A 25,331-nucleotide genomic window follows, 5' to 3' on the forward strand; every position below is an offset into this window, starting at 1 on the left:
CTGTAAATATTTAACAAAATGCAAAATAGTAACTGTTACAAGGAGTCAGTACTAACCTACAATCGAAAACACTGAGAAAAGTAGCAATTATTATATGTTCGTACTAATTTAATAACAATTAAATTAGCCACAATAACAAAGTGAATAAAAATATACTTATACAGTTTATTAACTATTACAGAAAATACCATTGTACTACAAACTCGTCTATGTTAACGAGATGTATTATAGAAGTTCCTCGTCATTGACCATAAAATAGCGTATATATCATAAATAAATATAAGCTATTTTACAATTCATACCCAGGATGGTATAACAATAAATAGATACGTAATAATATAAATAGAACATACAATGATTGCGCAAATGCCCTCGATTGTAAATGAGTAGGCTTTTACAAAGTTGTTAGTTGATACCACCTCATGTCTTCACTCCATAAATAACAATTATACAATGATACTTGCAAGAAGGCGTAACAAAGTTAACAAGAAATGTATTAGTTGGAAGGTTAAATTTTGGCAATTTTTACTAGTGAATATTAACAGGAGAGTTAGTATCTTGTTAAATTATTAGGCTAAATAGGTATATGTATAATTAATTATTAGTGTCTAACTACTCGATTGTGAGATTGATCAAAACGGTATGATATATATTATCAAATTAGAAAATATATCTTTAGATTTCTAGGTTAATCAATAAATTATATGTTAGTGCAAGGAGTACATAAACTTTTACTTATTAAAAAATATAAGAAATGTAGAATAAAAAATATTACAGTAAGGTATACAATTAAATAAAGGCTATGAGATTTTTCATTTTGTCAGATTTCATAAGCGTTATAAAATAAAAAATATATAAATCTATCTCACCCAAGCACTCCTGCCCTAGTAGCACGGTCGCATTTTTATCGTTTATCACCATGCCTGTCACGTTCTAACAAGTATGTAAGTGCGAAAGTGACGGGCATAGTGATAGTCGATACAAATGGAACCGTGCTGAGCCCGCTGAACTCCTTAAAAAAACTAATTGGTATTTGCGACTACATAACAGATCTTCGTAGCTATATACCTAGTCTTAAATTTCTAAAACTATTGCACACTATTGTAAACCTCCAAAAATAACAGGCCGTTAATGATCCTAACTCAAACAATTGTTCAAGTTCATAAATACAAAATTATTTATCGTTTTTTTTTTTCGAATATAAACATTTGAACTACAGTAAATAAACTTAGTCACATCAACTGAAGCTTGGCTCCATCTTAATCGTTATTATATAAAATTCTATAACTAGGTTAGATAGAAAAAGATTCTAAAAGGCAAATTCGCAAATCACAAGAGAAAGCTAACTAGATTGAGCGAAGAACGTTTATGTGCGTGCTTACAGCTAGTTTAAATACGAGTACAGTATATTACACGAAGGGGTTTAGTTCATCGCTGCAGACTCTGGAGCGAGTCTTCCGTGAGAACATTAAGCCACCACGAGCATAACAACGGTGTGTGAAGTGGAGAACTAATTCAAGCACCTTTAATGCAACTTCGAACTATAGCTGGTCAACCAAATCTTGTCAGTAAAAAAAGGGCGCGAAATTCAAATTTTTTATGGGACGATATCCCTTCGCGCTTACATTTTTCAAATTTGCCGCCTTTTTCTACTGTCAAGATCTGGTTGACCAAGTATAGTTATAACATGCACAAACGGTTGTTGTACTTATGGGGAAGTATTAGTCAGTGTAGGCGTGCTGCACAGTTTCTGAACGATACCTTACGTCATAATGTGGGGTCGCCTTAGCATCTGTCTAAGTCTGTACAAAATTGCTAAAATGGGTACCTACTACTTATGTAAATACTTTCATTACATACGATTTGTGCGTAGTAGCTATATCAATCGTTCGTAATGGTCCTGGTTAATTATTTACCAATTATGAAACCTATGATTCAAGAGCAGGAAGTATAATTAAGCTTGTGTATCAAAAGAATAAACGTAAGTAGGTATATAGAGGGTAGGTATTCTAATATCATACTGTGAAAAGCTATCATAATTACAAATAAAACATTTAATATTTATCAATTAGTCTATAACATTATGAAATACAATTTTGAAAGATAACTTGCGACTTGACATTCACTAATGACTACATGAGTCCGCTACGAAACACGGACAATAATATGGACTGAAAAATGTATTTTTTACATTTACTTCACAGCCAATATTTAACCTACGGCGTGTTTTATTTTATAAAACTTGACTTTAAAGACACAATTAGTCCGAAATAATACAGGTCCACCACTTAACAAAGATTATAGAATATAATAAATCAGTCGCACACGGCTAAGTTTTCCGGCACTCTGTAGTTAACCATAATAAATTCTTACCAACAGCCTCAGTTAAGTGGTGGACTTATAAATATTAGGTATTTTTAATTCACGCGTTCCATCCCAGTCACGGCAAATATAAGAACGTCGGTTGAAAATCCACTTTGCCTTCCTGTGTTTTTTGAATGAAATCGGCTTTTAGAATAATCACCAGCGTGTACAGACTACATAAATGTTAGTAAACCTAAGCATGTTAAACGCACGAAACACAAAACGGTTTTTATAAAACTTTTAATTACACATTTTATATGAACAAACTTTATATTTTAAATTTAACTATTCAATATTTTAATAAATTACACTAAAAAGCTCCTTTTATAAAATCAAGCATAACATGTACAAACTAAATTTGCGCGAATATTACAAGCATCGATTCTTATTACATTAACAGTATTTGTTTTAAACGTCAAGGTGGTACCTTTTCTTTGTTTATTGATTTTATTTTTTACATGACGTAAAACATCGACAATAAAGGGTTCACAGCTTTCGTAAGTCATGTGAATTAATCGTAAATTGTTCAGTATGGCAAAGGTCCTACATTTTAAATACCAACAAACATGTGTACTCAGATTATTATTTAATAATTTAAGGACTAGAATTTGATAACTTCACTAGCTACGTTAGTATTACTGAGTTGAATCAAGGATACGATAATTTATAACTATTGGCACTGATTAAAAGTATTATAAAGGGGATACTTTGTGATGTATTAACAATATTAAGATAAAGATTCATTTGCAATATTTTCTGCTTAAATTACTGATTGAGATTGAGAGATTTCACTAATATTCGATAATGATAAAGGAGTATAGATTCCGATTTCTAAGGTTAGTTTATTTTTAAATAAGGTAACTAAATTTTTAATAGGAAACAATTTCTGAGCATGTGAGACTTATTCAACATAACACATTCCTAGATTTTTTTTATAAATTACGTAACGGGCGCTAACCGATTGATGTAGATATCAGCCAACACATAGTTTGACGGATACGGCCGTTCCAGTATTCGTATAGAGTCGTTACATTGTTCTATAGTTCAATGTAGGTATTCACAGTGTGAACATGTTAACTTCACACAAAGACCTCAATTAAGTAAAGATCGCATTGACGATAACCAGTAAAGGCATTAAGGCCTTTGCAAAAATAATAGAATGGTCACTGCCGATAATTTCGAGTTTTTAATAAGCAAAAATCTAATCCAACGTGTACTTTATCGTTATACTTTGTTGCAAAGAATTATTGATTGTAGAAGAGGTGTAAAAAAAAAACGCGCCCCCGAGTTATAGTCTAGCTAGACAGCGCTACGGCGCCATGTTTTATGGTAACCGAGTTGTCAACTTTTAACAGCCAGAGTTACCGCATTGTACGGAGCTGTACAGCGCTATCTACATTAGCTGTCAGATCTGAAGCACTTTGTCTTGACACATCTTACACAGTCAATGAATCTTATACTTTATTGCAATGAATTATTGATTGTAGAAGAGTTGTAAAAAAAAACGCGCCCCCGAGTTATAGTCTAGCTAGACAGCACTATACGGCGCCATGTTTTATGGTAACTGAGTTGTCAACGTTTGACAGCCAGAGTTACCGCATTGTACGTAGCTGTACAGCGCTATCTACATTAGCTGTCAGATCTGAAGCACTTTGTCTTAACACATCTTACACAGTCAATGAATCTTATACTTTATTGCAATGAATTATTGATTGCAGAAGAGGTGTAAAAAAAAAACGCGCCCCCGAGTTATAGTCTAGCTAGACAGCGCTATACGGCGCCATGTTTTGTGGTAACTGAGTTGTCAACTTTTAACAGCCAGAGTTACCGCATTGTACGGAGCTGTACAGCGCTATCTACATTAGTAGTAGTAGTAGTAGTAAACTCTTTATTGTACAAAAAGACATATTAAAAATAACATACAATTAGTAAGAAGTACAAAGGCGAACTTATCCCTTTGAGGGATCTCTTCCAGTTAACCTTTGAGTAGATGAGATTAGCTGTCAGATCTGAAGCACTTTGTCTTGACACATCTTATACAATCAATGAATCTTGGCTTTACTCCTACAATGGAAGTATTACGTACGCGTGGTCTAGCGACGCGTGGCGGTCAGCAAATATTACGTGATCTTCATCTTCTTGCCGGTCTCCTCGAGCATGTCCTTGATCTTGGTTAGGGGCGAGCGCTTGTCGGCGGCCGCGGGACCGTGCCGCGGCGTGATGTGGATGTGCAGCGGGTCGTGCAGCCGCGCTAGGTCCTTCTGCAGTTTGTCTATCTGTAAGGTGGAAACTTCGACCGTTATACAGGGTGCCCGGTAATTAATGGATAACCTTCTAACCACCGACAGGGCACCTTAGGCTGGTCCAGAAAATGCACTTATAGGTCTAGTAAAACTTTCGTGGTTTTCGAGATAATCGCACTTTTCTAAATTTGAAGTATGGTGCTAGCTATTAAACAAGTGCGAGTCGGACTCGCCCATGAAGGGTTCCGTATTTAGGCGATTTATGACGTATTAAAAAAAAAACTACTTGCTAGATCTCGTTCAAACCAATTTTCGGTGGAAGTTTACATGGTAATGTACATCATATATTTTTTTTAGTTTTATCATTCTCTTATTTTAGAAGTTAGGGGGGGGGGGGGGGGACACACATTTTACCACTTTGGAAGTGTCGCTCGCGCAAACTATTCAGTTTAGAAAAAAATGATATTAGGAACCTCAATATCATTTTTGAAGACCTATCCATAGATACCCCACACGTATGGGTTTGATGAAAAAAAAAATTTTGAGTTTCAGTTCGAAGTATGGGGAACCCCAAAAATTAATTGTTTTTTTTTTTCTATTTTTGTGTGAAAATCTTAATGCGGTTCACAGAATACATCTACTTACCAAGTTCCAACAGTATAGTTCTTATAGTTTCGGAGAAAAGTGGCTGTGACATACGGACGGACAGACAGACGGACAGACAGACGAACAGACAGACAGACAGACATGACGAACCTATAAGGGTTCCGTTTTTTGCCATTTGGCTACGGAACCCTAAAAAGACAGAAAAGTTCGATTATCTCGAAAACCACGAAACTTTTACTAGACCTATAAGTGCATTTTCTGGACCAGCCTAAGGTGCCCTGTCGGTGGTTAGAAGGTTATCCATTAATTACCGGGCACCCTGTATAATACCTAAAGTGCGTCAAGCAAATCTTGTCAGTAGCAATGTACTGCAAATTAAAGTAGGGTAACACCATGTAACACTCAAAGAGCAGAATTGCGCTAAGAAAAGCAGCAATGTACATCGAACCAAAACGTGTTTATTTTTCCGGCCTTCATACGTCAGTTCGAGTGAATTATCATAACCTCAAATTTTAGTAATGTTTACCGTCAACGAGTATGATTGTACATTGTAGGCACCTTAGCTTTGCTTGAGGTCATGCATAATCTTCGTATTTAATGGTGACAGCAGAAATTTCTCTTGAAATAGAAACGATTCAGAATGTAAACAATAAGATGATGGCTGTCATTCACAATCCACATTCCACAGATAACACACAGATGACACGCGATTTTGGAATTATTCGAACACAGTGTTGCTAACCCGCGATTTTTCAAATTTGCCGCCTTTTACTACTGACAAGATTTGGTTGATCCAGTATACATACAGTGGAAGGATATTCTAAAAAAAAAACATAGTCCGTCGAGTTTGCAGTGACAAAATAATATTTTAATATAGGTATGACGGAATATGTTCTTTAAGATGGCACTCACACATATTGTCGTTTACTAAGAGGGTACAGGGATAGCTTGGACTGACTCTATATAACAATAGTTATTTGTACAACAAGAGATCAAAGTTTGATATTTCTTTGAGTGCTTATTTTGAGTCCCGTGCAAGCGAAAGATTCTATACTAGATTCACGAGCGCAGCGAGTGAATCTAATTTAGAATCTTGAGCGTAGTAAGGGACTCAAAAGCGCACGAGATGTAAATAACTTTGATCTCGTGTAGTTCACAAAACTTGCAGTGAGAACATATTAGAGAACCCGAAAAATGTATTCCTTCTTCATCACTTACCTCTATTAACTCATGTTTTCTTAAGATATACCAACAATTAAGTTTTCACCTCAGCAGCTCGAACAAGGGTACTTTGCTACTTAAAAAGAGTGAGCAAAATCGCATTTTGCTCATTTTGTCTCGATCAGTGAACAAAATGCGATTTTGCTCACTGTTTTTAAGTAGCAAAGTACCCTTGTTCGAGCTGCTGAGGTGAAAAAAATTATAATTTGGATAAACTCGTGCTTAATTTTTTTCATCCTCGAACGAGGTTAATACGTAATATCGACAAGATTTCGTTTGCGTGCGCATTCTCGGTTGGCTAAACCTTGATGTTACGATGGAAAAACGAGGCAATTTAATATATCGGCTTTCCAGGTTGAAATATAATTTATCCTCGCTTTGTGAAAGGTTACAAAGTTGCTTACCTCATCTTTCAGATGATTGTACTGGTTGATATCCAGTCCGACCTTTTTCGCCTTTTTATGCAACGTCAGCAGATGTTGCCTATCTTTCACATCAGGCAATATGTATTCCTGAAATCAGAAAGCGGAAGATAATAAATAAAGTGAAATAAGCAAATCTTACCGTACAACTCAAACCTTGGAAGTATATGCGAAACGAGAGTTTGAAATCAGGTCAACAAATCAAATTATGCGCGCGTTCTAATTAAATTTCAAACAAAAGTGGGAAGATAATTAAATTTCGCCTTATACGAACTTCACGTGACATTAAAATATTAAATTAATCGTGTAACCTCAAGCCGTGTTAAGCGCGTGAGCTTTAAAGATAACATTACGAAGAGATATTTTGGAAATCTTCTGGAACTTACTGTGGAGTTACTGTAGCAATCTAATTTAAACTTTAAATGAAAATTATCTTTCCAGGGCCGCTGTCATGAAATTGAAATGTTGGCGATTGATTAAGGCTACTATTACAAAATTATTTGATAAGTGTAAAAAGACATTGCATCTTATCTTAAGATAATTAACATTAGATATGGAGATGTCAAAATATCAGAAATAAACTTTCGAGGCTTATAACTTGGTCGGTTCTTGTATCTAACAGTAGACTTGAAGTTGACCGGCTGGTAATTACTCCTTTGGCACCGCTCGGATTCAACTTAAGCATGATAATCGTAATGTGGTCATTTTAACATGAAGCAGACAGCAAACTTGTGATAAGAGCACACGAAAGGTTAATAAACTTACAGTTAATACACCAAGATTGTTTTTTTTTAGGGTTCCGTACCCAAAGGGTAAAAAACGGGACCCTATTACTAAGACTTCGCTGTCCGTCCGTCCGTCTGTCACCAGGCTGTATCTCACGAACCGTGATAGCTAGACAGTTGAAATTTTCACAGATGATGTATTTCTATTGCCGCTATAACAACAAATACTAAAAACAGAATAAAATAAAGATTTAAGTGGGGCTCCCATACAACAAACGTGATTTCTGACCGAAGTTAAGCAACGTCGGGCGGGGTCAGTACTTGGATGGGTGACCGTCTTTTTGCTTGTTTTTTTCTATTTTTTGTTGATGGTGCGGAACCCTCCGTGCGCGAGTCCGACTCGCACTTGGCCGGTTTTTTAAATAACCTACCTGTTTCGTAAGCACGAAGTAAGCATAGGCGGCCATCGCCGTCCCGTAGGTGACGAAGTACGTGACGGGCTCCATGATGTCCCACGAGTACTCCCACCAGGTCAGCCGCGCGAGCACCCCGAACTGGACGCCCATGAGGCCGAGGCCGACCCACGTCAGCACGGAGGTGCGTCGGCCGGTTTCCACTTCCAAGCTTAGCCGTTTCTAGGCCGAGTAAATAAATAAATAAATAAATATTATAGGACATTCTTACAGAGATTGACTAAGTCCCACAGTAAGCTCAAGAAGGCTTGTGTTGTGGGTACTCAGACAACGATATATATAATATACAAATACATAAATACATAGAAAACACCCAAGACTCAGGAACAAATATCTGTGCTAATCACACAAATAAATGCCCTTACTAGGATTCGAACCCAGGACCGCGGCTTAACAGGCAGGGTCACTACCCACTAGGCCAGACCAGTCGTCTAATGAATGTGTTATCAACCAACGTCTCCACTTTAAAGGGGCCCACTGATTACCAGTTCGCCGGACGATATCGACCTGTCAGTTGTTCGGAACTGTCAACTTTTTGTTCTAACGGACGGCGGACTGTTCATCAGTGGGCCCCTTTAGACTTTGTCCCTTTCGTAATAAGTAAAATTGGTATGTAATACCAACTTTTGCGCATCTAGTAGAGCTGCGGATAGCTTTCCCATTGCTGCGGATTTCCCCTTTGGTACACACTTATAAGAATACCTAAACATTGATTCGGCTTTTTTTGTTTGTGCGCTGTTACATATGCTCACAAAAAATGAAGACCAAAACATTTACGTGTGTCACTGACTGTACATAGTAAGTATTCACAATATATTAACTGTCTTTTTTATCTGGCTTTCATAAGCAAATGGGTTATATATCTCGCAAACGACTATTTAAACAAGGCTTATACTTGTACCATCAGCCGCAAAAGTGCATGGCGAAATGATCAATGAATTTATTCATAATTTCTTAATGTAATTTCGCAGCTGACTATACAAGCGGGACTTGTACGAGTAAGAAAAATTAAAAAGTAACTATTCTGACATAAAATAAAATATGTATGGTGTCACCTCCTCAAGCGGCTGTATTTCCGCAGTAAGCTTCTCGAGCTGAGAACGGATTTCCCTCTCCTTGCGAATCTGATGCTCGCGTACGTTGAGCGTCTCGTACAGCTGGTTGACCAGATTCCGCACGTCGCTCAGTCGCGTTATCTCCTCCGTGCTCAGCCGCTCCTGAAACAGATTATCCATTTTATGAACACAGTCAACTTTGGTGTGGTATGCGGGGTCTGGGCGCCGCAGTAGCCGAGGATGCAAAAGAGATAAAAGGAAAGACAGGGATTGTCAATTTGAAGCTGTAGCCTATACCTATGAGCATTAGCACACAAATATGAGCTCTTGCGTTTAATGTGTGAAAATATTTAAGAAGTTTATGGAGAAAGGGTTATATTATAGAATTTTAGGTGAACAACCCCCGGGAAATATTAAAGAACGACAATAATGAATGAACTCGCAGTTGACAGCCTCAAAGCGAGAAACGGCTCCGTACCCGTCGATTGAGCAAACTCGCGACCCAATTATGTAAATGCGCCAAGTGGATTACCTCAATTCTCGCGGACTGTAAAACTCCCATAAATGATTCACTCCCGAGTACCAAAAAGTTCGTCCATAAGCTAATGATAAAATAAAATACGTTATAATTTACGCTCTATATAATAAAATACGATGATAAGACGTAGATTAATGGCCCAATTGACAAAATTGGCGAGCGATCGCGAAATATACTTTGTAACTTATTATTAAATTAAGTAAAATCTCGCCGAGCGGAAATTTAAAAATACATTTTGTCGAGTAATTCTGTTTTTGCAGAGCACGGGTCAGATAACTGTGGCACGTTCTCGTTTACTTATGATTTATAGAGGTAATAAAATATCAGATTCACCGGCAAGTGAAAATATTTTTGAGCTGGAGTGTGGTCAGAAACTAGAATGAAGGTAGGTTGTGAAACCGGCCATTTTTACTCTGGAGGGTTTACTTATTTGCTCATCGAGATATCATGCTCAATAAATATGCATAATATATATTTATACACATTCTAAGGCAGTTTCCTTATATGTACTTTATATAGGTTCGGAACTGCCCATTACACTGCTTTAAAAACACCTTTCATATTAGAGCCTGTGCGGAAAGAGAAGAGTCGTGGAATGTATGGGGCCCAATACATTCCACGACTCTTCTCTTTCCGCGCAGACTCTACTTATATGATGGATTGATGGGAATGATGGGTTATGTAAGTTTTGTACTATTGTCACTGTGACAAGGTACGTAATGGGTCGGAATTTCAATTCTGTGATTGCACATACCTTTATCGCTTTAGATTGAAAAGCTTAATACGAAACTGACGAAACTACAAAATACGGGTTAAGCCCGAAGTAGTGTACACTACGGGGTATGTTTGCGCAAACATTATAAAGTTATTTGAATATGCAAAGTTCGCTCGCAAGCAGACTGGCGGTGCACTCATCCCCGGCTGCTGTTAAACAAGTTTATATTGACATCGAAGAGGTCTAAATAGCCAACAAAACAACATTCGTACGTAATTACGTAAAGTATAAGCTTCTGATCAACGTTCGTTAGGTATATCAGTGGTATTTAACTCAATTGTTCGGACGCGCTCGGCGCATGGCTGCTCCGAGCAGTCATAACAGGTGCAGTCTAGTAGTCAGGGAGACATAACGTGATACGTATTTTATTTTTTAGGTAAGAAAGAAAATAAGATCTCCTATATATCAAGTAGCTATCTACTTACTACAGATATATGAATATAGCAGAAGAAGGCTTTCTAATACATTTTCAGCCTGAAAATTGGGCCCACCGAATGCAAATGAAGCCCTAATAGACAGATTATGAAAAAAGGAATTCAAATATAAAGAACACCGTCATTTTGGCAGAACTTCTAATAAAATTAGGCTAAATTTTCCGTTCAGATCGTAAACGATTATTATTTTGAAGTTCAAAATCAGGCCCACAGAAAGAGAACATTACTACTACCCACGCAGTCTTAAGCCTGAACCGACCGATTATGAATAAAGGCATTCTAGGCTATAAGGCGGACCAAAGAGCTGTCATTTCGTGAGCCCAAGTATAAAATTTCATTAAGTTTTCAGTGAAGCTCTCGCGTTGGCCGTGTGAAACCAGCCATCAATTTTTTAAGGCGGTGGTTGTGGCGCCGTGCATATTTGATACCCGCTTAATTGGCGACTGACGCGACATTAAGCCTCCCGCTGAGTGGCTTAAAATGGATACTGGGCTTCAGTCTGTAAAATAAGACGAAAATTGCTTTTAGAATTTAGAAAATTGCGTCGTTATAATTTTAAATGTATCATTAGATTTTTTATACTCTTAGGCCATGATTAAGAAGAACACACTTAAACGAAGCGTGGCGATAAGAACCATCAAAGATTTACCAACATATTATTTTGTCCTATGTGCTTTACATCGGATAGTTTTCTTTGATTTCTCACGGGTAGGTAACATTAAATTTCATGACATGTCGCGTTTACATCTCACTCTCTCTCACGTAACTTTGTCAACGTACCTACTTCACTCAATTTCCATGTATTTGCATACCGGCGCCTTAGCTAATGAATACTTCTTCAATTCGCACGTAATCGCGTTATTGCCAATTTCCACGTACAGGCGACAAGCTTTTAATAGGTAATGAAATGAATGAATAGGGTATGTTGCAACTGACGTCATCTCTAACCTTCATTTTCACTGTTAATCAATCGAAGTTCAAAGACTATGATTTTCAAAACAAAATTTGTTTTTCTATACATATATTATTTGCTGCGTTCAAAGATTCATTTATTTTGTCTGAAGAAGATGGCGCTTTACGATGCCATATATTTTGTGGTAAGTGAATTATCTTATCAAACGCCGACTTTTAACATTTTTTGAGTTGCCACATCATTAACAGAGCCGTAATTAAAAGTAACAACGAGTAATGTTATGTAAAGCTACAATAGTTCTAAAATACTTAACTTTGCTCCTGTTCAGGTAACATATTTTTAGTGTGATATGAGTTTAAAGTTTAAAATATAAGAATAATAGATACCGTCTTACCCAAACCGTATGACTGAATGAGGATTGGGTGTCGCTTAGCAACTTGTCTATTCATAGAAAACATTCAAAAAGGTTCAAGTCGAATAAACAATGAAAGGTCTCTCAATTTCATGCCAATTCCTAGTCTAATCTGACTGGAAGACTAACCATGTTTAAGTCTCGAGCAAATTATTTCATGAATATTAGATGAACCTTTACATTAGGAACCTAGAATTTACGACATGACCTGTAGTGAATGATGGTCAGATATTAAATTTATATAGGCTGAAATATGCAATAGATGGGTACTAGAAAATAGTTCGGTTCTACAAAGTTGCTATTTAACCTCTCGTGCTAATATTGATACCATAAGAAATGAAAGATTCCAAAATTGAACCACGAGTGTAACGAGTGGTTCGAAAAATGGAATCTTGAGCGTTTCAAGGCACGAGGGTTAAACAAATTTTGCCACCGAGTGAAACACGAAATTTTTCACCACGCCAACACAAGGAAAATACTAACTGTAAAATATCAAACAAAATCAAAGCAAATCGATTCAAAATGAATATTATTAAATATTTATCATTCAAAATCATAATTTAAAAGTCAATTTTACCAGCAAACATAAGAAAACAACTCAAAATTTGCATTTGATTACTTTGCCTCACATGTGAATATAAATGCAACTTATCAGTTTTTGAACAATCAAGAGAGCCTTTACCAGTGGTGTCGTGAAAAATATTTTAACGCAGATAAAATTGGCAGAGGGTGAGTAAACATGAAAACAATGTACCTATGTCGACGGAATTACAACCGTGAGTGCTATAAAACAACACAAAAAGAGTGAATATTTAATGGGACACAGGAAAATAAAATTAAAATCGTGTAAAGGTTGGGTAAACACTAACACCGGCTGTTTTCGGTTACCTTAAGTTTTGCAATTCGCCGCATTAGCAGTTGTTCAGGATTTTTTTTTATTAAATGTTTATTAACTTTGATAAATACATATGTTACGTTCTTTTGTGTGTAACGTGATTTTCGATTTCTTTGAAAATTCTTATGCATTTATACCAAAGAATACAATACATTTCTACCCTTAACATTAGAAATATATCCTAGGTTTGAAGACGACATGGTGTTTACCTACTTATTTATTATCAGATCACCTATTCTAGATTCTTTAGACTTGACTACCTACCACCTAGACTAAAATGTAGGTGGTAGGTAGTAACTAAATCAATAATATGTTATCGTACCTAATATCAACAAGTGAAGTACCTAAAATCACGCGTATAACAATACGTTGTAACAAGAATAGTTCTGCCGTGAACCTGAACATGCCGCAACTAACTATGAATATTACTAATGAAATGCGATTTGAAGCTCGCGGTTAACCTAACGTTTACGTGCGCGGTATATTACATGCTAGTTACGAGTGCGTCCCTTTGGAAACTTAATATGTAGGACTAATTATCCTCGTTGTAGCTACGAGTATGTCACCGACAAATCATAGGTACAATGTAGTACATATTTGTATAGATTCTAGACAATATACTATGCTATAGAATACTATATGCATTAAAAAGATGTAAATAGCAAAAGAAAATGTATTCAGCCTACGTAATTATGTGTTTATCGGATTTATCTTGACTCTTAAATCGGTAAGAGTAAAATAAAAACAAGATAACGCTAAAGAAATTGCAATTAATGTTTGTGGAGGTATTTATTAAATGCTTTTTAATACCGGCAAACTCATTAGACCAAACTCGTTGCCGTCGACAAGGAAGATTGAAATATTTATAAACATATTATACCTGTCTGTAGTATACTTTATTGTACCTTTAGTAGAAATCAGTGCATATCTCCCTAAAACGACATCAGATTCAGACTCTAACGTCAGGTTAGCCGGTGGATCTTTTTTAAAATTTTAAATAGCTTGTTTTAGGGCGAGGTTACCTGGTTTCTATTTAATTACAACATGGAATTATTTGAAACTTTAACTTAGCAAATATACGCCAAAGCAGCGCAGCTGCGGCAGCTCGAAAGGAACTGTAGTACGAATTTCCTACACTGCTGAATACCTACATTATTATCACAGGACTCTCGTAGAGTTTGATCAAAGTTTTGTCATAACTTTTAAATTGGATTATCTTTTAGTTCACATTTTCTTCACTTCTTATAATCCTATGTGCTATTAACTTATAAGCTACTATTTAATTGGCAACTTATATGAAACATTCATTTTCAAAAGTGTGATGAGTGATGAAAAATAGGGTATACTTTGTCAAACAGCGGCACACAAAGTACCTAAGCTATCAATAAAAAAGTTTTTACATTGCGACACGCTGAATTTTTATGATGATTGATGATATGTATAAGGGTCATGCACGGCAGTTAGGTTCATATGTCTCCTGTTAATATAAGTACCCAATGTCACGGGCTAAGGGTAATATTCTGGTGAACCCTCATCCCCAATCCGCAAAAACGGGTACTCCATGTTTATTAATCTTTGTAATAAATTAATTACTTTTAGGAATACATACAAGCAATTATCTATTACTTTGAACATGTAAATAATTGTTTTACATTTAGATAATCGCTGAAATTAGTTTATTGTTCATCTGTCAATTTCAGGACATGGTAATAATACCAATACCACACAAAATACACATTTATTTTAACTAATTCGTCAAACATGTGTGTCAAAATCCAATCAATCAAAAAACGCAATTTCATGCATGCCATCTAATTCAAAAATGCTGATGATGTGATAAGTGATACAAATATCACATTACAATTTTCTAGTTCTAATACCTAGTTGCACACCACTAGTTGCACAAGCTATTACTAGTAGAAACTGCTTTTTTTTGGCAGTTGTTAGTACCCTTTACAATACGGGCGATTCTTACCTGTGGTCAGGCACGCTTAAATACGTGTGATACGAGTGACGGGGGAAAATGATACAAATCGATTAAACGCGCAATGGCGCTGAGAGCATACTATTACCACTAGAACGGAACTGCTGAAAGGAAACCATCGTCCATGTTCAATAAACCTCGACGTGAACGAGCTAACAGTCATGCTTAAGGGGACGGTATATGACGTTTTCGATTTAGAGCTCACTTTGTGCAATCAATTTGTTCAAGAAATGTTTAATAACTGCATTAAATTATACGTAAATTTGTTCACGAAGAAGCCGTGTACCGGCTCTTCACGGCATAATATTTTTTATTTGCTGTAATTCTCTACAAATCGACACTAAAAGTATCCAAAAATCAAAATATGGAGTTCCGTTTGAGCAACACGCATTACAGTTTTGCCTTTAACAGTAATTGAGTTGTTGTGTGATTTTGAAAGCTAGATAACTAAACTAGCAAATTATTATCTACTTATATTTTTACTCACAAATACAACACAGAAATTCAATCCCAAATCTAAACTTTCGTACAATTTCCATACATTGACGACATCACTCAAAATTCTTCTTCGAGTCAGATGGCCGCTGGCCTTGGATCGAAGCAGACGTGTACGTCGTCGTAGCTCGTTTTTGACATTATTTAGACATTTCATCATATACGCATACGAAAATGTATACCAGTAGATAAATTGTATTTCAAAAAATAGGGTAAAGAAATTTATTTAAAATTTGATTTGTTGTTATTTACAGGTCGTAACGATCGAAAACAGCAGTAAACTATCCTAAAACAATACGATTACAATTGAATTTAAGTAACTTGTTCCTTCAAAACCCGCTTAAAATGAAAAAAGTTTAAAGACTCGTTTTACTGATTGGGATTGATTTTCATTATGCTGGTATCAATTTTGCGTCATTAAAAAAAAGTATATGACTTCTGTACGTCAATGACATTTGATGTCAATTGTAATCTTGTATTTACGTTAGAGAATATTATATATTCATTTAAATATTACTTACCTATTAATACGAAGCGTAATTCGTTTAATACCTGAAAGTCTTAGTGTCTACACCTACTTTGTTGCCGTTCGTTCCGTCTATATGTGTGCGATTACGTGCTGTTCTCAATAATCAAGAAACAAGCCATAATCTTCAAGAATAAAATAACAGCAAGACCAGCATTTAGTACTAACTAGTTTTTGCGGATTTGGAGACAAGAGATGAAGCTTACAGGCTAATACCGCTGCGGTCTGGTTATTGTTATGTGTATATATCGAGTATTATATAAATTTACTATAAAATAACAATGTTTTATTTCAATGACATTATGTGCGTAGGTATGTATGTTTCGGTGATTATAAGAATTTTGTCCACACAATAATTGTGCAAAGCAGAGACTGCATCATGCTTTCTTTACGGTATAAGCGGTATGGTACCGTTATTATTTATTAATACCGGTTCGTTTTGAAGGTAAAACTATACCGGTTGAAATACAAAGTACGGTACCGGTATAAAATTACAGCAGGGACAACCATTTTTATAGGTGTACAGTCAGCTGCAGAGAAAAGGTACGACCAGATAGGTAATTGTATGCAGGGGTGGTACCTTTTCTCTGCAGCTAGCTGTACCTAAACCATCATTGACCGAGCGTTGGCGAAGGTCTCCGTTTCAACTTGGGCAAAAATGCTTTCGTATGTCCGAATTCTTCTCCTTTGCATATCACATTTCTCAACTGATTCTCGTGAAAATTCGGTAGTCCGATATAATTATTCGGTTTCTTTTTTTTTGAACAATTTAAAATAGGCAGAAATTGTCATAAAGGACTTAAGCGCCAGTAGGGTCTGTGACACTTAAGACCACTGCGATTATTAGGTACTTACTGGCCCCTATTTCACCACGACCACGGTGACAGGTGCGACAGTTGTCGACATCACTGTTGCTGACGTCACAGGCCTCCATAGGCTACGGTAACCGCTTACCATCGGACGGGCGATGTGCTTGTTTGCCACCAACATTTTAATAAATAAATAAACTCCATTATATTGCCACTAAAAAATTCTTATTTTGCGAAGCTAATGACAATTGTCACAAGAAACACGGCAACTGTATCGAAATTGCGACACAGAACTCATTTCCTGTCAAGACTTACCGAAAATTCTTTGAAAAATCTTGTGACAATTGTCACAAGATTTTTTCGCGAGAGATATGTCTGTTTTATCCGATATAATAAAGTTTTTTTTTAATAATAGGTACAATGACGGTGGCAAACACGAATACGGCCCGCCCGATGGTAAGCGGTAACTGTATTATTAAATTGTACAACGGGACTTAATCGCGTATCTAAGTTTTAAGATTTACTTCCGACGTTTCGAGGACGGCGTTGTCCCCGTGGTCTCGGAGAAGACTGGCTTAAGTTGACATCAGCATCTTCTAACCGCGCGAGTTTTTCGAACTACCCGCACTTGGTCTTGTTTATCCGCTTGAACGTTTTGCGGTTCCGTTGTACAATTTAATAATGTGTAAAAATCGTGAAAGTTTAAATCAATGTTAGCGGTAACTGTAGTCCATGGATGCCTATGGCGTCAATAACAGTGATGTTTTTGTCGTACCTGTCACCGTGGTGAAATAGGGGCCAGATTACGCCGCGCCGCGTGGAACGTGAGGTGCATTGGGGTAAATGCATACCATTCACTCAAGGAAAATAATCTCCCTTATAAGATCACTCGTGTGTCTGCCATTTTGTTAAAGCCAATTTTCACCGTAACTACTGGACTAGTTCAATTGAAATTTAGTACACATATGTCAAGTAAGGAAGTGGTAAGTCGGTGATCCGAAGATGAGTAACGTAAATAAATGAACTTTTAACTTTGCGGCGATTTTTGGTATCATGTGACATATCAGATATAATTGTAAGTAGGTGAGCAAAAATGTACCATAACCTAACTCAGAATTGTATTACATAAATACATATACAAAAAATAGTTCAACGCCAAAAGATTAATGGAAGACCTATGTCCTATAATAGGTGAGTTGGTCTTAAACAAAAAATATGCAATAAAAATGTGTAACTGTGGAACCCATAGTGAATCCTACTCGTACATGATCGGTTTTTATATTATGTACCTATAAGATATTTTCTTTACCTTCATAATATTTACTTATAAGCAGTTGTCACGTAAAATATTTGTAGATTTTTTTGGAAGTATGTGTCACATCATCATCATCTTCCTCGCGTTGTCCCGGCATTTTGACACGGCTCATGGGAGCCTGGGGTCCGCTTGGCAATTAATCCCATAAATTGGCGTGGGCACTAATTTTTATGAAAGCGACTGCCATCTGACCTTCCAACCCATAGGGGGTAAACTAGGCTCTTATTGGGATTAGTCCGGTTTTCTCACGATGTTTTCCTTCACCGAAAAGCGACTGGTAAATATCAAATGATATTTCGTACATAAGTTCCGAAAAACTCATTGGTACGAGCCGGAATTGCAATTCGCACGCTCTTACCGCTAGGCCTCCAGCGATTTTTTTGAAGTATGTATAGCACAAAAAAAATATTTAGAAATGTAACATTTAAGGTAGGTAATTAAAATACGGTATAAACATTATTGGAGAAGACTTGGAGGAAGTGTCATAGGGATCTACATTCGATGCGTGGAAAACAAGTTCTTTTGTCTAATTATAATCCATCGGCAATCACGCGAGCGCATAAAACGAAAATCATTTTTTTTTTCACTCCGTAAAACTCCCTTAACCTAATAACAGTAAAACAAAAAATAAAATATAGAGGGTTACCAACCAGCCAAAGAATTATAAGTATATATATGCACTTATCCCAACGCACCTCACGTTCTACTCTGCACGGGGTTCATTGCCGCTCCTACCGCCGCAAGTAACTATCAACACCTACATTATCAAGGCTACGATCGAAGAGAATCGCTTCAGCACTGAAATAATACCGGTGGAATACCGGTATAATATTTTTTATTTTAATTGTATTAATTTAATAGTGAAACAAAAGGCGAATATACCACATAAAAGTAAATCGGTAAAGATATTAGGGGTACATTAGCCAACACTGTTTCCATATATTTTCAAATTTTATTTTGTCCGCCTTAATTAAATTTTGCACCCTGCCGGAACTTTATTTATTTAAATTCTCATTTAATTGATTTTGAGCCTTATGAAAAGTCGTATAGAGTAGTAAATAAAATTTTACATCCGACTTAATGACATCTGGTTTTATTCGGTTTAACTTTAGAAAACGCGTATCTCGACAAAGCCATAATGTAGAAAATTGTCAACAACCAAATGAATTATTAGAATTTAAATACGTCACGTGTGACATGAACAGACAAGGAAAGCAAGATTAAATGTATTGTTTCTCTTTCTTCTTTCAATGGAACGCTTTTCCTAAAAGGAGGCCACTAAACTCAAAACGCTATCTTAAAAAAAAACTTGATGGGTCAGTGACCTGTCCCAGTAAAGTGAGGTAGTGTGCGTGAAGTGCGCTTGTGTGTGAAATGGGGTAAATTGACAGAATCTGAAAATTTACCCACCTCTACCGTCACCTTAAGTGGAGCCCAAACTATCGGAACCTATTAACCAACCAATCAACTAATGTCTCCGAAACGTACTATAATGCATGCAAATCGAGGTTGCACATATTAGGGCCGTGCATTGTGGTAGACACTGGTCGGTAATTTGGTTGTCGAATCGAGTATTGAACGCCAATTCATGAATGCATTTTGATGGAATTAGACTTGAATGGATTTGATTAAGCCTACAGAATAGGTGAAGGGAGTACCAATAGCAAATCAAGTATTCTATGAACAATATTATTAACGCAACAAAGGTAACTTAATTAAAAGTTTGGAATGGAAATAATCATTATCAATTTCGACTAAAAATAACATTTAAGTATAAAGTTGACGAAATATAAGATTCATAATTCATAATTATCTTTATTGCGTCCATGTTCATGTTTACATAGGATGGTATATTAAGTTAAGTGATATTAAGTTTGCACCTGTCTCTCGCTCGAGCAACCTGTATAGCGGATCAATGCAAAAAATATTTCACTAACTATAACAAAGGATGTACTAATATTTTAACTTAGTATTTTGACTTTCAGCCACTTTCAGGAAGTTAGTGAAACCAGATTTTTAAAGAAATATTCTGTTTTTCCTCGTGAATATTAATATTTTATTTATTCATGTATGTATTGTAGTACCACAAGCCGCACATTTTACAATGCTCGTTTCTCTGCTTAGTGCCTAATACATTACGTATAGCATAACATGGTCTAAAATGTATGAAAATACAATACGTCGCCACTATAAACAACATCCAAACAATCAAATCAAGTCTCATTCCAAACATCGGTTGATTTAAGCATCTTAAGCAACCCTCAATTTCTTTCTTCTTTCGTTGCGTCATTCACATTTGGCAGTGGAAATCTTTAGGCCACTTTTACCCTTGTAAGTGGTTTTATTTAACAGGTACTGGTAAAAAGGGTCGGAAATTTTGTTTAGAATGAGAGGTAAATACAACAACAGTCTATATCTAGATATAGTTACTAAAGCGGAACTTAGTCTGACACATCTGAGTTTACGCGAACTTGGTTTTGTTTACTAAGTGTCTACGTATAACATGTAGAGATGTGTCTGTTAGATTGAGATACGTAAGTGTTAGCTAAGGTACTTAAATAGGGCTATTTAGTAATAAGTATATGTAATTGCCTGACTGAACGGCGTCACCTGTAGAGGTAGTTTGTGTAAGACTGTACGAGTAAGTGTCTTACACTCGTAGGCTCGTAGCGTATCAAAATTATTCGTAGATAAGTCTAAAATAACTTCGTTTTCCTTTTATCGACGAGTTCAAAGGAAGCTAAATGCACGTTACTGTTATAAGCAGTTTTAACATTGAGTGCAGAATGCAGATACATACTGCGAATCCGCACGCCACTCCGGTGTGCTCTTCGACTTAGACCTGAGATGTTACACGAGTCTAACCTGCGAGGGAGTCTTGACGTAGTATTCGGTGTCGTTGATGATGAGCCGGAAGTCGTTCTCGAGCAGCGACTCGACGGTGTCGCTGGACGCGATGCGCACGCGCTCGTCCGCCGCTAGCGCCGTGGCTCGCTCCACGCCGCGGTCTTCGGCTTTGACCTGGGATAAACCAAAACATGACACTTTTATTTTGTTTGCGTGTGTGTGTGTCTTTATTCGATTAATTCACATTTCCCCAATAAAGTGCTCTATCAGAATTACAAATTGATTAGCAATAGTTGGCACCAATTATTTATGAAAGCAACACGAAGAAAACAGACTGACCCAGTCATTTTGTCACCAAAAACCAAAGCTGTAGGTAACCGGTTTCAAACACACATCGACTCCACGGGCTCTTCACATCAATCTCAGGTCCCGAGTCTGCAAGCAACAGGTGTTGACAGCAGCAAAGGGCTACACACCTGTTCAAGAAGGTCGCCGACGGTCTGCGAGACGGGCCGCAGGGTGAAGCGGCATCGCTCGCGGCGCGACGGCAGCGGGACCGTGATCACGGGCAGCCCGCGCCGGTACGTCACCGTCACATCTGAAACAAATATACTTACGTTAATCACGTTTATCCCACAAACTACAAAAAGTTATTTTGATGTAAATATCGAGAAAACCGAGAACATAAAATAGAAAAACAATAATTAGACTGGGGCAAGTTAGGTTAGTTTTACATATTATAGGCTTTAATAGGAAAGAGCCCGCGAAAACCGCACACGATTATTACATGATAGAATGTAAGTTTGGTTGTTGTTTGCGTATTGATTAATCCACAGCTGCATTTCATGTTTCTTATGAGTAAAGGCTTAACACATCAAGATAATTTTTGGTCAGAATTTTAGTCAAACCTTAAATTGGAATCCCTTCGCTCACAACGGTCTGTCATTTATGAAACGGCGTTGGAGCTCGTAACCATAGCATAAATAAAGATAAACGAAAGCAGCCCAACAGAACGGTAATCAGCATACATGCGGTTTGGAACTGCAGCTATTTCTGCCAATGGCAGACCGTGAATCAAAACGTTCACAAAAAGGCTGGCATATCGCCGACGGAAAACAAAGAGTGGTCTTCTGAATTATTACGCAGTTTTTGCTGAGACATATCCAAAAGTAAATTTGGGTTTTTAGTGTAAATAAGAAGATAAGACCTCTGCACGCATAAACGCCATGATTATATGCGTAGGTATAATAGCAATCATTCAATAATATTATGGAAGGTACTTAAAGTAGTGTACCAACAGCAGGCGAACATAACGCGCCTTTACCTGCTAACATGGACTACAGTAATAAAAGGATCTACTCGTATCACTAAAAATCTTGCAGAACCTGTACATGTAAGATTCGGTACTTAACGATTTAAACAAGATGGCCAACTCTTGCAAGAACATTGATTGTAAAAGAAGAGTAGGTACCAAAATGGTTCGCGCTATCTACAAGTAAGATACATACACAGCAGTATGAACGAGCCGACGAATTTTAAATCCAGTACCATAAATAGTCACTAAATAGTGTTTAAATAAGTTTAATACTAACTCCGCCTACTGTCTCGCCTTGACCGTCGTCGCTCACAATACTCATACTGCTCACAAGCAAATTGTTTCATCAAGCCGCGGACGCACCCTGATTGTCTCGCTCCACTTAGCGTACCTTCTAGTTTCTCCCGCCACATATGCTAATAAACACCTTAACCGCTTGCAACAACCGCCATAATCAGTTAATCACCCACTGATGGAAGGAGGCAATTTTGAATGGAAACAATTAAAGATTTACGCTATTTGTGATGTGATAAGATACCGTCATACTCGTATGTGGTGAAACAGAGACATAAATGAGAAAGTTGTTGTACGAGTACAGTCTGTCAATTAAATATTTTATGAGGGACAAGTAAGACGATTACGATTCTTACTTAGTAAACACTACTCTTAGTTGTCTAATTAAATTCAAGTTTCAATAAGATGCAGCCGTCTCCTGTCTATGTCTACAAACATAAGAACTGACATTTTTAAATATATTTAGTTAGGTATACTATTCGTGAAATACATTAATAAATCATGAATGAATACCTATTAATCTTAAATAAAAAAGTGATTGTGATTAGCAAGAATCAACATTTCTTTAACTTCCACATTTTGCACGTGTGCTCAGTCACTTCCCGGGAAACACTATTGTTGACGACTTCATTTATGCTGATATAATAATTTGATATACTGTCTTGAGATTACGTAGTTTAATAAACTATAAATATTACGTATTAGAATGGTTAACGAGGTCGCTTGATTGAATTTACCAGAAAGGAAATACAATCAACGGAATTTACCAGGATGTCGATGTTTTATCATTGATAAATCTGTATTGAGTATTTCAGTGTGCGCATGCCAACGCCCGCGGCTTGTATAGTATATCGCAGTGTTAGCACTAAACCAAACAGCAATCTCTGGCATATGTCAGGAAATTGTGAAATGTTTTGGTATAGGAAACAATCCCGTGTATAAACTGGATTGAAAATAAATGCTAGTTTACTGACAAAACTTGTGCCACGTTAAAATTCTTCAAACTTCTTGGAATAAACGTTTTTTCACGTTTGGTCGATTTGACGCTGTCGATTAGGTACTTATTAGAAACAAGGAAGTAAGTATTCACATATTCACTTAAACTACATGAGGCCTAAGAACGGATTAAGACGCGTGCAGAAGACGTTTCACTTACTCTACTGAGTCAGCTGCCGCGGCGCCCCTAATACTATTAGTTTTTTTGTCTGTGGCTACCATCCCTTGTATTATCACTTTAGTATGGCTAGCACCAGTTTGGCACTGACAGAAACGCTATGGAGAACGTAACTTACTTTCTATGCATCTCGCTAGTACTCGCATATTAGTGCGAGCGAGATATATATATCTCGCTCGCACTAAATCGCTATTTCTATAGAAAGTAAATTACGTAGCGTATATGTATATGTCAGTTTTGACACTGTCAGTGACTCATGGTACGGGTATAGGAGACATATTGGGACTAGATCGCTAGAAGCCTGCGACACGCCTTGCTATATAGCGCGCGCGGCGAGCGCAACGAAGGCGCGCAAGTGGGGAGATCACGCGGTAATTGCCCTGTCACTTTCCTAATTATCATCGCACGTTTCTCCGCAATCTTTGATTGATAATTAACACATACTTTGTTACTTTTTTCAAATTATTGCAACGATGGCAACGGCAGATTTGATGTTCTTACTTTTTTAACATCTGATGGAGTGCAAATGTCTATTAAGAGAGACACGATGTACACGAATGATTTGCGGTCGTATGCAAGTTGAACACGAGATCTAAATTAGTAGTTTTATGCACGCAAAATGTACAATATACACATTAACTGTATACATATAACATATGGTAAGTATATTTTAATAAATATATAATATATTTTAATAAATGATGGTTATTTGAAATCCCAGGCAATAATATATCAATGGTTAATGGTTTCATCTGTCAGCTGTCGAGTATCGTCCACTTTATTTTCCTTCGGAATTCGCGTGAAAGGGTAAAATAAAATATCGAATGGCAGTGATTAATGTTTTTACCACTGTAAGAGCACTAGTTTCATATTTTATTCGCATTTATCTACCTACTAACATCTAACTTTCGAAAAATATACCAACACATTAAATGGGAAATCAAACAAACATTGAAACAGTAATAATTCAAATGCGGCATATCAAAAGATTAATCCTAATACCAGTCGTAGACCAAAGCGTGACTAGAATATATGCTCCATAGTATTTGATACATGACACATGACATGACAGTATATTTCGGGTCGTATTTGGTGTCATATTCTGAAATGTAGTTGGATATGTGACAGTGCACTTTTGAGCATTAAGTAATGATTGATCATAAATCATAATCAAATCATAATATGTTTAGACAACAACGGTTTCACTCAGTTAAATTTTTAGTCGCTATTGGCGACACGTTTCCGCCGCGAGCACTCGAGCCTGAGGAAGGACCCCCGAAGGACCCGAAACATGTCGCCGATAGCGACTAAAAATCTACGTGAGTGAAACCGTTGTCGTCTAAACAGTTTAAACTAGTAGTTCGCCCCGAACTGAGAACTCGCGGTTAACTAAAAATTATATAGCGATTGACTTTGTTGCACCTACTTAGGTACTCGTATAGTGCGACATAAAATAATAGAAAATAAATGAGGGCGCCACTTTCTACCTACCTGTC

General features: G+C 36.8%; 1 protein-coding gene across 1 annotated transcript in view; it reads right to left on the reverse strand.

Annotated features, from left to right (window-relative positions):
* Positions 1–4,387: 4,387 nt before the first annotated feature.
* The window catches only part of LOC134650232 (calcium uniporter protein, mitochondrial), a 138,824-nt gene continuing 117,880 nt past the window's right edge, over positions 4,388–25,331 (reverse strand). Inside the window, exons 3-8 of the mRNA XM_063505180.1 lie at positions 21,529–21,650; positions 21,071–21,226; positions 9,110–9,271; positions 8,013–8,216; positions 6,839–6,946; positions 4,388–4,640 (exon numbers count right to left, since the gene is read on the reverse strand). Coding sequence (XP_063361250.1) covers positions 4,485–4,640; positions 6,839–6,946; positions 8,013–8,216; positions 9,110–9,271; positions 21,071–21,226; positions 21,529–21,650 — 908 coding nt within the window. The 3' untranslated portion in view covers positions 4,388–4,484. The remainder of the gene's footprint in view (positions 4,641–6,838; positions 6,947–8,012; positions 8,217–9,109; positions 9,272–21,070; positions 21,227–21,528; positions 21,651–25,331) is intronic.

The sequence above is a fragment of the Cydia amplana genome, chromosome 8 (genome assembly GCF_948474715.1).
Source record: "Cydia amplana chromosome 8, ilCydAmpl1.1, whole genome shotgun sequence".
Taxonomy (NCBI): domain Eukaryota; kingdom Metazoa; phylum Arthropoda; class Insecta; order Lepidoptera; family Tortricidae; genus Cydia; species Cydia amplana.